Source organism: Malus domestica, chromosome 16 (genome assembly GCF_042453785.1).
Source record: "Malus domestica chromosome 16, GDT2T_hap1".
Classification (NCBI taxonomy): Eukaryota; Viridiplantae; Streptophyta; class Magnoliopsida; order Rosales; family Rosaceae; genus Malus; species Malus domestica.
The window spans coordinates 37,546,098-37,559,154 of NC_091676.1; the positions used below are offsets into that span (position 1 = coordinate 37,546,098).

Here is a 13,057-nt window from a genome sequence, read left to right on the forward strand (position 1 = left end):
ATATGGACACAAGAAGCCAGCATAGGCCCTGCACCGACTGTACTCCCATGTGATAGCAGAAGAAAACCTTGCAGGGTATTGAAGTAGGAAACCATGTTTTCTTCAAGTGCTCTAACTTGCGGTGTTTCTCCTCCGGTCCAAAGCATTCCAAAAATGGTGGCTTGTTTGGAGACTTGATCGCCCATCTTTGTGACCTCCACCCAGCTCACCTTCTCAAGTTTTGAAGGTGCAGTTTGATCCAACACCTGGAAGGTCTCGTGGACGGTGTTGAGGTGGTGATTGAGAGTTCGAGTCAGTTGGTCACTCTCGGCTCGGCCCATCGCTCGGCGTTTGACGGAAGGAATTGCAGCTGCAGCAGTGGCGTTTGACGAGGGACTCGGCCCACTGTCCATCACTCGGATTTTTTTTTACTATTTTTCCACGACTGGCAATGAAGTGAGAGATGGCCTTAAACGACGTCGGGTTGAGGAGCTTTGCCATTTGGGTATTTGCGCACGCGTTTGAGATGGCCTGCGTCGGCTTGCGGTGGAGGCCGGATGAGGCTTGCAACGTACACCGTGGTTAGGTGCAGAACATTAATTCTTCTGGAGGCTTCCTCTCACCAATCCACATGACCTTCCTTCTCTGATGACCCAGAAACAAAAGCATTCTCTTCACAGGACCCATCAGCTGGAGAAGCATTCTTTTCAGCCTTCTTTCTCTTCCTAACTCCTCTCACATGACCCATCAGCGCACAACCCATAACCACTAAATCGAATCAAAACCCAGAAACTCTCCAGCTCCAAACAACAGGAAGAAGTGATGAGAGAGAATTTCCCAAAGTCTGCTACGGTGTAGGCTGTGTATTCGCCCATCAGCTCCCAGATGAGAGAGAATTTCCACGTCAAGCGGCTGAAGCTGAAGCCCCTCCTGGACGGCGTCGTTGTCGGCATGCACCTCAGGACATGGTGGGGGTATTCGGTGAAAGCTGAGCAGTGGATCCGCCGAGTGAACCGGATGGCTTACTGCTGCTTGTTGTGGTGGCGCCGTTGATGGGTTTGCCGGATCCATCGTTTTTCTTGACGGAAATGGAGTTGGGAAATGGGGATTAGGAGAGGAATTACAAGGTCGAATAAGTGTTGACGGGAGTCAGAATTTTGGTGAAGCACGATTGTTGATGATGAGGAGAGACAGAGAGCAGCGAGATGGATATAGGTATGGTTGGATTTTCAGGTAATCATTTAGGCTATTTAGTTGAAATGGAGGATGAATAATTGGATCAGAAAAGAGTGGGAGGAAGAGTGTATGGGTTTTGCAATGACTGTGTAGGTGTTTGGTTTTTGGGTTTCTATAGATTCACGGTGGAGGTAAAAAAATGAAAGAAAACCGACATAGTTTTTCGTGTCGATTTCCACATACAGCGTCAAATGTTGATGCACAAAACCGGAGGTCTTGGAACAACGTAAATCCGACCGTGAATCTGCAAGTAATGTAAATGACACAAGATGTATCGTGGTTCACCCCAAGGTTTGGGCTACGTCCACACTGATTATGTATTGTATTTCTCTGAGAAGTGAGGGAGAGAGCGTGAGAGCTTTGCTCTAGATAGGAGGGACTTAGGGTTTGTGAGGGTGAGGAGGCCATTTTATAGAATAATGGCTCCTCCCCTAATTATATATTTGCTAATTTCTTTATTACATAATTACATTTAAGTTCCCCGAGTATTTATACAAGATCTAAATACGAGGCCCGAAATATAATATAAACAAACACAAACCTCGGGTGCAGGAATAAACACTCTTTAACATCTTGAGCTACTTGCATATCTTACTGAGATTACATTGAGCTTAATAAGTTTCAATTTATATCTTAATCTTCTTGTGTTACTTACTGCGGTAAGAATGAAGTTTCATGAGAAGGAAGAGACAATGTTTGGTATAAGGAATCTTTAGATAACCCGAAATCAAAGATACCGCAGTTTTTGTTTATAATAATCTTGTTTTGATGATCGCTGCCCGGCGTATGCTTGTAAAACTGTTCAAAAGAAAAATAAACGTAACGCTGACATATGAAATTATAATCTGGGTACTTGGGACCTGTTCTTTAGCATATACTGGTTGGTTTTAATGTTTGAGCTCTTGCTCAGCTGGTGTTAGTGTTGATCAGTTCAGACTTGAGACTGCAGAGACGGACATAGTTGCTTTGTCTAACTGGTTTAAAGCGTCTCGTGTAAGTAGCTGGTTTGAGAGGGACATCATCTGCTTGAGTACATAGTCTGATTATATCTCGTGCAGGTACATAAGAGCTGACCCTTTTCGGGTGGCTTCTAATTTTTTGTTTGTGGAAAAAGTTATTTAGTATGGTCAATGAAAAGGGAAGCTCAGTGAATGATTCTTTTGTGAAACCAGAAGGCAGTTGGCAGAGTTTGATAAACTCATTCCTGGGTCAGATGGTTCCAAGAAGTCAGGGGCAGCAGATGGAAGGAAGAGGGCATTCCGACTTCTATAGAAATACAAGCGAGGAGTTGATCCTGAGATCTTATATGGAAAGCTCGGTTGCAACGCCTCTACCGACCATGGAGATGCTTGGTTTTAAGAATTTGTCTCAAAACTTTCGTACAGATAGCGAGGAACTCTTCAAAAGCTGGCTTACAACTGGAGAGGCAAGAAGCCGTGTTATTCCTATCCTAAATATTCATTTACTTGTTTTTCTTGTTGAAAGCTTGATCATTCATTGAATGTCCAATAGAACATCTATCTAGGTTTGAGTCAGTTAAAATGGCTCGTAATTCGCATTCAAATACCATTCATTCCATATGAACGCGATTCAATGTCTCTCTCTTATGGTTCAATATTTGTTTTTCCCTATCAGTTATTACTCTCTTTGATAACTCCACAATCTGATGCTCAAATAATTGTTTCACATAAGATAAGATATACAAAATCCATTCGAAGCTGGATAATATGCACATGTGGATTCTGCTCCATCCCTTTCCTGATTGTCTTTTTTGTTTGATTGACATGTAACTTTTTCCAGACCAATTGCTACAATTCATCAAGCATTGCACATCGTACCCGATCACGGATGTAAGTAGTTTGCAGTTTGAGCAACCCTTAAATGGAAATCATGTGCTACGCCTTAAAAACGTTGTTATTTTCCAGACCGTATAGTTTTTTTTACCCTCAGACTTCCGGATCTTTGATCTTCATGGCTTTCTTATTATAAGCTCATAATTGCTTTGTACATCACAGGATATCTACCGAAATAGCTAGCTTGTCGTCGGGTCAGCAACATGTCGGTATTCTTCAAAAGAAAAGAAGCAATGATTGTTTATATCCACCAATTAATACCATGCCTGATGAAATCTCAGGTGACAACAATCAGAGTTCAATCAGGTGGCTACTGCTCTCTTCTAATAAGCTGTCTTGTAGCATATATGATTTTATTTACACGGTGACGATAACATTTGGTCTCAATTTTTCAGGCATGGTGTTGAACGAGGAATGCAGGCTAGCGAGCTATACTTGGCTAAGGCATGTTAATATTGATTCGTTTCAGGATTCGTTTCAAGGAAGCTTCATCTTGTATCTAATATTTTACTGTCAAAGCAGGCCTGGTTTCACAGTTCTCAACCAATGACAAGAAGCCGATCCTCTGAATTGCGGTAATTTTTACACACTTGTTAATAGATAATAACAGCAGAATTTCTGTTAAACTGTCTGGTGGATGCAGTCCTTAATTCATTCTACATCGTATTTAATTTATTTTTTTCTCATTTACTTGTATGGAGGGCACATGTCATCATCTCATTTCATTTAATGAGTATATACTACAATGCAGAAGGAGGTATGTCGCCATGCAAAACGCTCAAATGCCAGGAGATCTGGAAGTGATGCAGACTGCTTCAGGGAATAGCAATCTAGCAAAACAGGATTTTGCGTTTTCAAATGGTTTCAATGACCCTTCTATTTGTGTGGTCACCAACCAATTGGCGACCTTCATTTCTCCATCCAATTCATCATCGTCCACTTTCAACACCCCACAAATGAGTGAATTGGATAAAGTTTCATCTGTGGTGAGCATGCTAAAGGGTACCTTGGAGCTCAAAAAGCTTAGCAATCAGATTGAGAAAGAAGGTGTGGATGACGATAGCTCCAACGGACGTTTCTCTGTTCAAGAAGGTATCGTCAACATCGGTTTTGATCAAGGGAAAAGGGATCAAATTCATGAAATGGCAGCAGGAACATTTCAGGAAGTATCTACTATCCAAGTTAACGATCATAGAATTAAACAAAATGTTGAAGGTTCACTGGATCTTGAGATGGAAGGTTTTGTAAATATCACAAACCCGAATCCCATAAGCAGGAATTCTCAAGAACCTTCCCAAAGTGAATCATCTGCTGCTGCACCACTAGTTTCATCTGGTTTTGATGCATGTGACGGTCCCAGCAATTCAAGTCAAACGCTGAGCATTTGTGAAAGTTCAATCAAACGAGCTGGAAGCTCTAGAGCCAAAGGTGATCCTTTTTTAGTCAGTGTTCCCTTCCTATGAAAGTTGTATTGCAGACTGATATTGGTGACCTTTAGTTTTAGAAGCCTTTGAGTTATCTTATGCAAGTTTTGTTGACAGATAACTAACATACAAAATAAAATCGATTAGCCCAAGATACGCAATTACCATCACGATACATCTTAAAATTGTGAAAGAACCATGATAAGAACTATCTTTTTGTTTCCATTTACCAGAGTAAATGAAAATTTATACAAAATTAAAAAAGACTCGGCACAAAATGTAATTGTATGCCTGTGCAGACGTTTCAGATACACACCTTTCTTTCTCCTTTGGTGATTAAAAACGTTTTTGAAGACATATTGGCAGTACTAACAAAAGTTAATACTGGTTAGCATCTAGTCAGTGTTTCATTTAACTAAGGTATATATCTTGTTGGGAAACTGCAGATTTCAGAGAACCGATAATTAGAAATTTGAAAGATGATCAAAAGGTAAGACTCTACTCTTTGATATTGAGTATAGCATGTTATTATGAAAGCTTCTAAAACATTTACCAGGTTTCATTTTTCTTTGATCTTTAACTTGCCATATTCCACAGAGTGGGAAACGTTTAGACCGCTATGGATCAGTGACATCAGCTGTTTCAGGTATCCAATTATGACTAAAACTTCAGCATAATGAGTTATGGCTTTCATTTCAATATTACCTCTATAAATAAATTAAACCAGAATGTTCTTGTTTCTTAAAGCATACTTCTGAGTTGGACTTTACGAGCATATGCTCATGTGTGTTTGTAAAAAAAAATTAGAATGGAATGTACTCTACTTGATGGGAGAAGAAAAACCAAACTCTTTACTTATGATGTGCACAAAATATAACGGAAGGTTCTTATGTTCGAGGTGGAAAACTAGAAAGCCTTAGGACTTACCTGACATTGATGCTTCTTTAGCTTGAATAAAGATATAATTCTCCATTCTGTTGCCCCGTATAAGTGTCTCGAACGCCTTTTCTTTCTGTCACTACATCCTCATCTTGATAATTATCCGCAGTTGAAGAAATTCTGTTAAAGTAAAAAACGTTACTGTATTTTTTCCCCTCATGGTATTCTACTTTCTAACAAAGAAAAATGTTATGCAGTGGACAAGGAGGATGCAACAAAAAAACGCAGGGTGGATAGGTCACGGAAGTAAGTACGGCGATACCTACAATGGGGGATAGTATTGTCTTCCCCCGAAAAAACCTCTCTTCTTCGAATTTGAGATCTTCTTTTCTTTATTTCCATATTCTTTTTAACAAATGGGAGTAGATTGAGTTAATTGGCTATCTATTGAATCTTAATTCCAGTCTTTCCTTAATGGTGAATGCTCATATATGAGTTAAAGATAAGGGGATTGATTTACACACACGGGCACACACAGATAAGACTGCGCAAAAAAAAAAAAAAAAAAAAAAAACCACTAGTATGCACATCTCACATACTGTCTGACATCAGATTGATTGTATCGAAGATTGTAACTTTTATTAGGAATTCTAGGAAGAGAAGTTGAGGAGGATTTTATGTTAAAATCAACCCAAGCTGAGCAGGTTCAACTGATGCCAGAACACATCTTTGTCGGCAACATGAAGCAATAGAAATTATCTAGAAGGTGCTACATGTCTTTTAGGGATGAGAAGGTTATATTTACGTTAAGTTTCTTGCTGATGTAGAATGGCGGAGGCAAAGGAAAGGAACTCAACTCCAGTAATTCCATCTGATATACAATCTGTCTTGAAGCGGTGTGAAAATCTTGAAAAGGAAGTGCGATCACTCAAACTTAACTTGTCCTTCATGAATAGGTAATGGAACAAACTAGCTTTCATTTACTCAGAATTTTCTACTTTGACGTTTCCACGTATCAATTTTTTTTTCCTTTCACTCAAGTCACATATGCATACAACCGCTGAATATTCATCTCTAAGATGAAACGGTGCGGTTGTTTGCTAAAGAACATAAACTTTCTAGTTGTATTGGACAATGATGTCTACAATCAATCAAGAAACTTGTTGTGCAATAGAGCTTTTAACTAGCTTCTGTGAATAGTTTTGTTGGTCCGAAACTTAAGCCTCTTGGTGAAGTGCTAGAGCTAGTAAATTGTTGAGAAAAGTATTTGGCAAGTATTGGCAGTTAGATCAAATCAACTGGCAGGGTCTTTTTTCAGAGCACGGAAGCTTTTGGTTTGACTGCTAGAAATGCGCCTTGACGTTCTACCTGAAAAATTATTGATTATCTAAGTCTTACATTGTTTCAGGAAGGATTCTGAGCAGACTAAGCAGATAGAGGAGCTCCAGAAGCAAAATGAAGATCTAATGGATGAAAAAGAACAGCTCGTAGAGGAGATAGAGAGAGTCCTTTCAGAAACTGGAAAGATTTGAAACTCTCATTAACTTCTGGTTTCCGGTTAACTTCAGGATCTTGAGAATTTATAAAGGTTCAATTGAGGACAAAGTAAACAGGCAAATCTTAATGCTTGATGCACAAGTAAATCATGGTTTGGTTTTTTTTTTTTCTTCTAAAACTAGAGTTTGTGAATGTCATACTATCAGTTGACCAGTAAATTCTACAATGTCTGGTAAATTCTACCAGTTAACCAGTGAATGTCAAATGGAGGTTACTTCTTATACAATGATATTCTGGTAAGGCGAGGCTGGATTTGGCTAAGTAGCAATAACCTAATTACGACTACTTATCGAATTCAATATAAATGTTAAATCTTTCTCGTCATATGTGAGTCGAACTTGAGACTCATCACGTGCAGTACATATGCTTTTAATTAATAACTTATAACTAGTTCTTTGTGGCATCTGTCAGGTGCTTGAGTTGATTTCGTCCAAACCACTTTAAAACCATAAAAAGTTAACGAATAAACTTAACTTAAACTCCATAATCCTACACTAATAAGTTAAACAAAAATGCTAACGGGCCTCTTTCAAAGTGGGACTCTCCATGGATTACCCCACAATTTAATGTCAATTTTCATGCCAACATTATAGAATATTGTGCAAAAAATATAAGGTGGTAGTGAGTCTTGGATAAGATATGAAATTTCTCAAGCAATGCATGCATGCAAGACTTGAGACTTAAAACTCTATCAGATGACGAGTCTACTTGAGTATTTACATACTTAAGGGGAGTGTTATAGATACTATATTAAAGTGTGATTGTGTAAATCCTAGATATATTTGATTACTAGTTATTCTTTCCCTACTAGTATTGTATTTCCTTGGAGGACAAGGATTTTTCTCCTCTTTGCTACTACAAATAAAGGCACTGTGTAGGGGGAATAACACACCCTAACAACATCTCATACTTTCTTCACACCCTCTCTCTCTCTCTCTCTCTCTCTCTCTCTCTCTCTCTCTCTCTCTCTCTCTCTCTCTCTCTCTCTCTCTCTCTCTCTCTCTCTCTCTCTCTCTGCCGCGTCCCCTCTCTCTCCTTGTAAGATAAATTGGCCACAACATCATTAAGAATTAGATTTGGTTACTAGTTTATTATTTCCCTACTAGGATTGTATTTACTTGGATGACAAGTAATTTTTCTCATCCTTACTACTATAAATAAAGGCACGGGAAATAACAACATCTCAATTCTAATACACACATAGAAATCCCTACACTTTCTCCACTCCCTCCTTGTCGTGCTCTCTCTCCCTTGTCAGATAAATTGACCACAACAAATTTATGACTTTTGACAAGCATTATTCAATTTTTACTTTGTTGAAGAGGTCACAAAAATGAAAAAAAAAAGGAAGCATTATATTAATATTTTTTATTCCAAGTGATATTACCATGCTTTATGTATAAGAATTATGCTCATGAGCTTTTTTTTTTTTTTTTTTTGAACAAAATACTTCATGAGTTTGATACTTAGAGCACCTCCAAAAAGAGGTGTCAAAAATTTAACATAAAATTTAAATTTGACAGCCTATGTGGTATTTTGACATTTTTTAAAGTTTTACTCTCAACCCGATATGTCAAATTAAATTATTATTTTATTATATTAAAAAATAAATGATTAAACCAATAAAAAATTAATTAAAGAAATTTAATACTTACTAAATCAAGACCGTTCATCAAATGAACCAAAGAGGCATGAATGCACGGGTCAACACCAGCATTCATTATAATAATGATTAAACAAATAAAAAAGATTAATAATTAATTTTGAAGCTATTATCAAATTTGACAACAACCTTTTTACTGCCAATTCAGATCATCGCCACATAGGAGTTGATATTTCGGTTGGAGAATATTAGTGTGATCTTTTTTTTTACTATTATAGCATATGTGAATATCTTGACATCTTCTTTGGAGATGCTCTTACAACACTATTGCTATACTAATTTAGTATATTAATATAACATTAAAATATTATATTAGAGATGCAAATTTGTTGGATAAATAAATAAAATGCAAGAAGCCCTTTACCATAGTGGTGGAAAGATGTTAAGTCTTTGTATGAGGATGTGGGTTCAAATCTCATCGATAGCTAATCTAACAAAATTTATCGTTTGAAAAAATAAATAAATTGTTGCAGTCCTATTAGATTAGGAATGTGATTGTGTAAATCCTAACATATCTAGGATATCCTTATGGGATTTTACCATCTCTTATACTATATATTATCCTATTAGAGTTGTAATCCTATTAGGGTAAGAAATTAACCTTCCCTACTACTATAAATAAAGGCACAATGGGGTGGAATAGAGCACATATTACAATTACACATCTCTCTCTTCTCTCTCTATGCCGCACCCCTTCTCTCTTTCTGATCTCCATAATTGTTTAGTAAATTATGCCTACAACACGCTATTAACATGTTGTGCTAAAGAGAGTTTGATTTTCAATCAGGGAGTATTACGTTTTAATCATTATTTTTATGATTATTTATTATTTTATTAAATTGATCTACATGCTATTGATTCAATTTAAATTTTCTATGTTGAACATGATACAACACATTAGAGATGCAGTTCCAACTTTTAGAGAAGGATCTTCTACAAATTCACAAATTCAAAAGCTCAGTTGTTTTTTGCCAATCAAGTTTTTTTAAAATAAATTAAGATATTTGAAACGACCGTGAAGCATGAAAACATTTCCCATGATGCATAAACTCTCTACATTTATATTTTCCTTCCGATCTATATATTGTATATGTTCATATATTTGTCAATATATATATACACACACACACACGTTCATGCATTACACAATTATAAAATTGCTATGAGGAATTTGTGAGTCAAAGAAAGAAAGAAAATAGAAGCATGATTTTTTTAATTATTTTTGGGTTCTGAAAACCCTAATACTAAAAATCTGGAAAAAAAAAAGAAAAAAAAAAGAAAAGAAAAGGGAAAACTTGGTTGAGTCGCGACTTGCAGTCGCGATGCCAAGCCGAGTCGGTTGCTAGAGCCACGCACTCGCGCCGAGTTGCAAAACCGAGCCGCGCCAAGTAGCCAAGCTGTGAGCAACTACCCAACCCAACCCGAGGTCACAAAAAACGACGGCGTTCTCCCGTCGTCCCCTCAATCGAACTAGACCGCCACCATTGACAACTTGAAGTCGTATTGTTTGGTGAGAACCATCGTCCTTGACGACAACCTAGGTTATCCCAGTCAAGAATCTTATCAGAATTCTTGAGATTCCATATGAATCTCTGAGTTATTGACCTCCTTGATGTTGAGAATTGTTCTCCGTCGAGATTTTTTAGGATTCTAGACGAACTCTGGCTTATCTTCCAGTTTGAAACCACGATGATTATGGTGGCGTCGTCGAGCTTCTCCGGCAACTCCCACACCCAGCTTCGATGGGCCTTTTCTAATGACACCCAAGCCCTTTTTCCGGGCTTGCTGCTCATTTGGCCCAAAGCCCAACTGGGCTTATTTTTCTCTTTTTCTTTGGCCCACTTACCTGCAGCTGGGCTGCTCATTTTCTTGGCCCATGACACTGCAGCATGCTACTTGTTTTTGCAGGTTAGCTTGCAGCTGTTGGGCTTTGCAAATTGGACAGCAGCCAGTAATCCAATGCTAGGCTGCTTTTTGTTCTCGATGTAAAGCCATATTTGGCTTGATTTTTTTATTCCAGCTTGCACCCATATGTTTTTTTATGCTTGATTTCATGGCCTTAACCACTTTTTTGGGCTTTTTCTTTTGAATGGCCCACAAATCTAGCCCAAAATATGGCCTGAAACTTTATATTATTTTGCTTCTACGATCAACCCCAAATGATCTAGATCTATTGAATTAATTAAAAGTGACCAGCAGTCCATTAATCAGATGTGACATCCAAAATTATTGGCCTAGAGCCCACTTTTGGACATTAACGATTCAATATTTTATTTCTTTTCTTTGAACCGCTGACTCCCTTTCGTAGTCCTGAAGCACTCACACTTGAGTTCCTGAAGCAACCCAAATTCATTACACTTAGTTGTATATTGTATTATGTGTTCTTACAAGTACCTTCTTATGAACCAGAAGATTCATAACTAAACTCGAACCTGTAGTTTCGAATTTAGTGCCTTGGAAACCCGAAGCTTTCATAAAACACTACACCCATGAAAACCCAACGTTTTTCATGTACACCATGTCTTAGAACTTGAAATGTTCTAACTTTGATGCTTATGGATATCTTACTTCCATAGTACCTATCACAATATTGTTCCCTCAATTTAGTGGATTGTCGAACCGTAACAAGTTTGATTTCACTTATTTGGATATTTCTTAACAAAACCACTTTATGTGAATACAAGAAGTGAATCTCCACTTGAGTATCAAGAAGCTGAGAAACCATTGTAGCCAACAATGGCATGGAAAAGCTGAATAAGCCTTCGCCATGCTCTTCATTCGAAGACTTATGCTAAAGCATTACAAACAGAAGTACCTCACGAACGAGGATTCCATGGCTCTTTGGCTCGCTACTATGGACCGTCTGATCATGTGAGATATTGCCTGAAGCACACCATGATTACGTCCATCAAATTTTGACTAGAGAATACTTTTCTCGTGTTTTCTTGTTTCTAACTCGCTCCTGAGGCAGCAGTGTAGAAAATGGAAGTTTACCAAATTCTATGATTTGATTACTACCACAAACGTGAGAGAAAGGTATAGACCCAGCTTCGACTGAAGTATACCGAATGGTATAGACCCAGCTCGGCTTAAGTCTATCGAATGGCTCGACCTAGTTTGGTCAAGGCCTACCGAATGATGATTCCCAGTTTCAGTTGGGGCCCATCGAACAGTAGTGCTCTACTTTGGCAAAGGCCTACTGAACAGACCCCTCCAGCTTTGGCCGAAGCCTATTGAACCCAAGTTAGGGTTTGTCTCTTTCACAATCCAATTTTGAGTTTGTTTTTACGGTAGAATCAGGGTCTGCTAAGGTATGGCATCATGCCCGAAGCGTGATACTTGGCACCTAAGACCTAAAACTTCAAGAATAAAGGATAATATTCCCAAACCTCAACCCTGCAGAATCTACTTCCATCTTGATGGAATAGATCATTTGTTTTGCATCTGTTCGTGCCTCTACCAATGTCGTTGAGGAGTACCATTCTCGTAGTCAATATGTGAAACTAATTTTGCTCCACCGAACGTCGTTGGAAGAGCATAATTTTGACATAGACGTGGCCGAATCCCCTTAGTAAACCATTTACTTTGTGAACATTTTTCCATGTTCTTGGATTCAAGTTTGGTGTTTGTTTTAATTATGGATAATATTATCGATATTGTCCTCGAATATGAGTTAATTGAATCATGTTTCTTGTATACATGTGACCAAATTCAATTAAACATGTGATTAGGTACAAATGTGGGAAAGTTAGTTGTCTTGATAAATGTGATACTACCCACACTAACTTTACACCAAACTCACATCTCTAGCAACGACTTCAAGTTTATCCAACCTGATTAAGAGCATCGGCACGCTCCTCGTTGTATGAATGGTACTAAATTACCATTTAAGATACCTTAAGGATATTCGAGATGACAATGATCATGAACGAAACCATTGAAGAAAATATAGTGGAATATCTTTGCACTACCTTAAAAAATGAACCTGATGCTCTGATTTGGGGCCACTAGGCTGTCTCTCAACTATGAACATGCCACATGTGGCCGGCTTGGAGCCAAGTGACTGAGCAGTTTATTTGCTTTGGTACGACCATTTGGGACACTTAGGTTGAACAATGATGCCACGACTCATCTTGTTACCCGAAGTAAGGATCTTGTGCCTACAAGCACACTTTTCCAAGCCTACTCATTGGGAAAATTGATTTTCTAAATCATCCCTTGCAAAGATACGAAATCACCCTTTTTCACAGTGGATTCAAGGGAATATATGTGGACTAATCCAACCAAAATGTGGACCATATAAATACTTACATTATGTTTGGATGAGGGAAATAAACTTGGAATTTGGATAAAAGTCAGAATTTATAAATTGATATCCACTAATTCTCTTGTTTGTATTTATAACATAGAAATTTAGAATTTCCGCGTGGAAAAAAAACTTGGAATTTGGGGCCTCCAATTTGCAA

At 38.0% G+C, this 13,057-nt stretch overlaps 1 protein-coding gene across 2 annotated transcripts; it reads left to right on the plus strand.

Annotated features, from left to right (window-relative positions):
• Positions 1 to 7,168, plus strand: LOC114822874 (protein CYCLOPS-like). Of its 2 annotated transcripts, none has more exons than XM_029098010.2 (12): positions 1 to 2,273; positions 2,388 to 2,641; positions 3,016 to 3,065; positions 3,231 to 3,374; positions 3,464 to 3,512; positions 3,591 to 3,643; positions 3,820 to 4,496; positions 4,939 to 4,982; positions 5,090 to 5,138; positions 5,629 to 5,677; positions 6,199 to 6,327; positions 6,780 to 7,168. In XM_029098010.2, exons 2-12 carry the CDS (start codon positions 2,429 to 2,431, stop codon positions 6,901 to 6,903), a joined length of 1,581 nt encoding a protein of 526 aa, XP_028953843.1. In that variant the 5' UTR covers positions 1 to 2,273; positions 2,388 to 2,428; the 3' UTR covers positions 6,904 to 7,168. The 2 variants fall into 2 exon arrangements, with proteins under 2 accessions (XP_028953843.1, XP_028953844.1); XM_029098011.2 differs by having other exon boundaries at positions 2,135 to 2,273; positions 2,391 to 2,641.
• The last annotated feature ends 5,889 nt before the right edge of the window (positions 7,169 to 13,057 follow it).

Excerpts from the sequence above, each read along its gene's own strand:
- LOC114822874 (XM_029098010.2), top strand. The coding sequence starts at position 2,429 with ATGGTTCCAAGAAGTCAGGGGCAGCAGATGGAAGGAAGAGGGCATTCC. Across the intron at positions 3,513-3,590 it reads GCGAGCTATACTTGGCTAAG|GCCTGGTTTCACAGTTCTCA; the intron begins GCATGTTAATAT and ends CTGTCAAAGCAG. Across the intron at positions 3,644-3,819 it reads AGCCGATCCTCTGAATTGCG|AAGGAGGTATGTCGCCATGC; the intron begins GTAATTTTTACA and ends ACTACAATGCAG.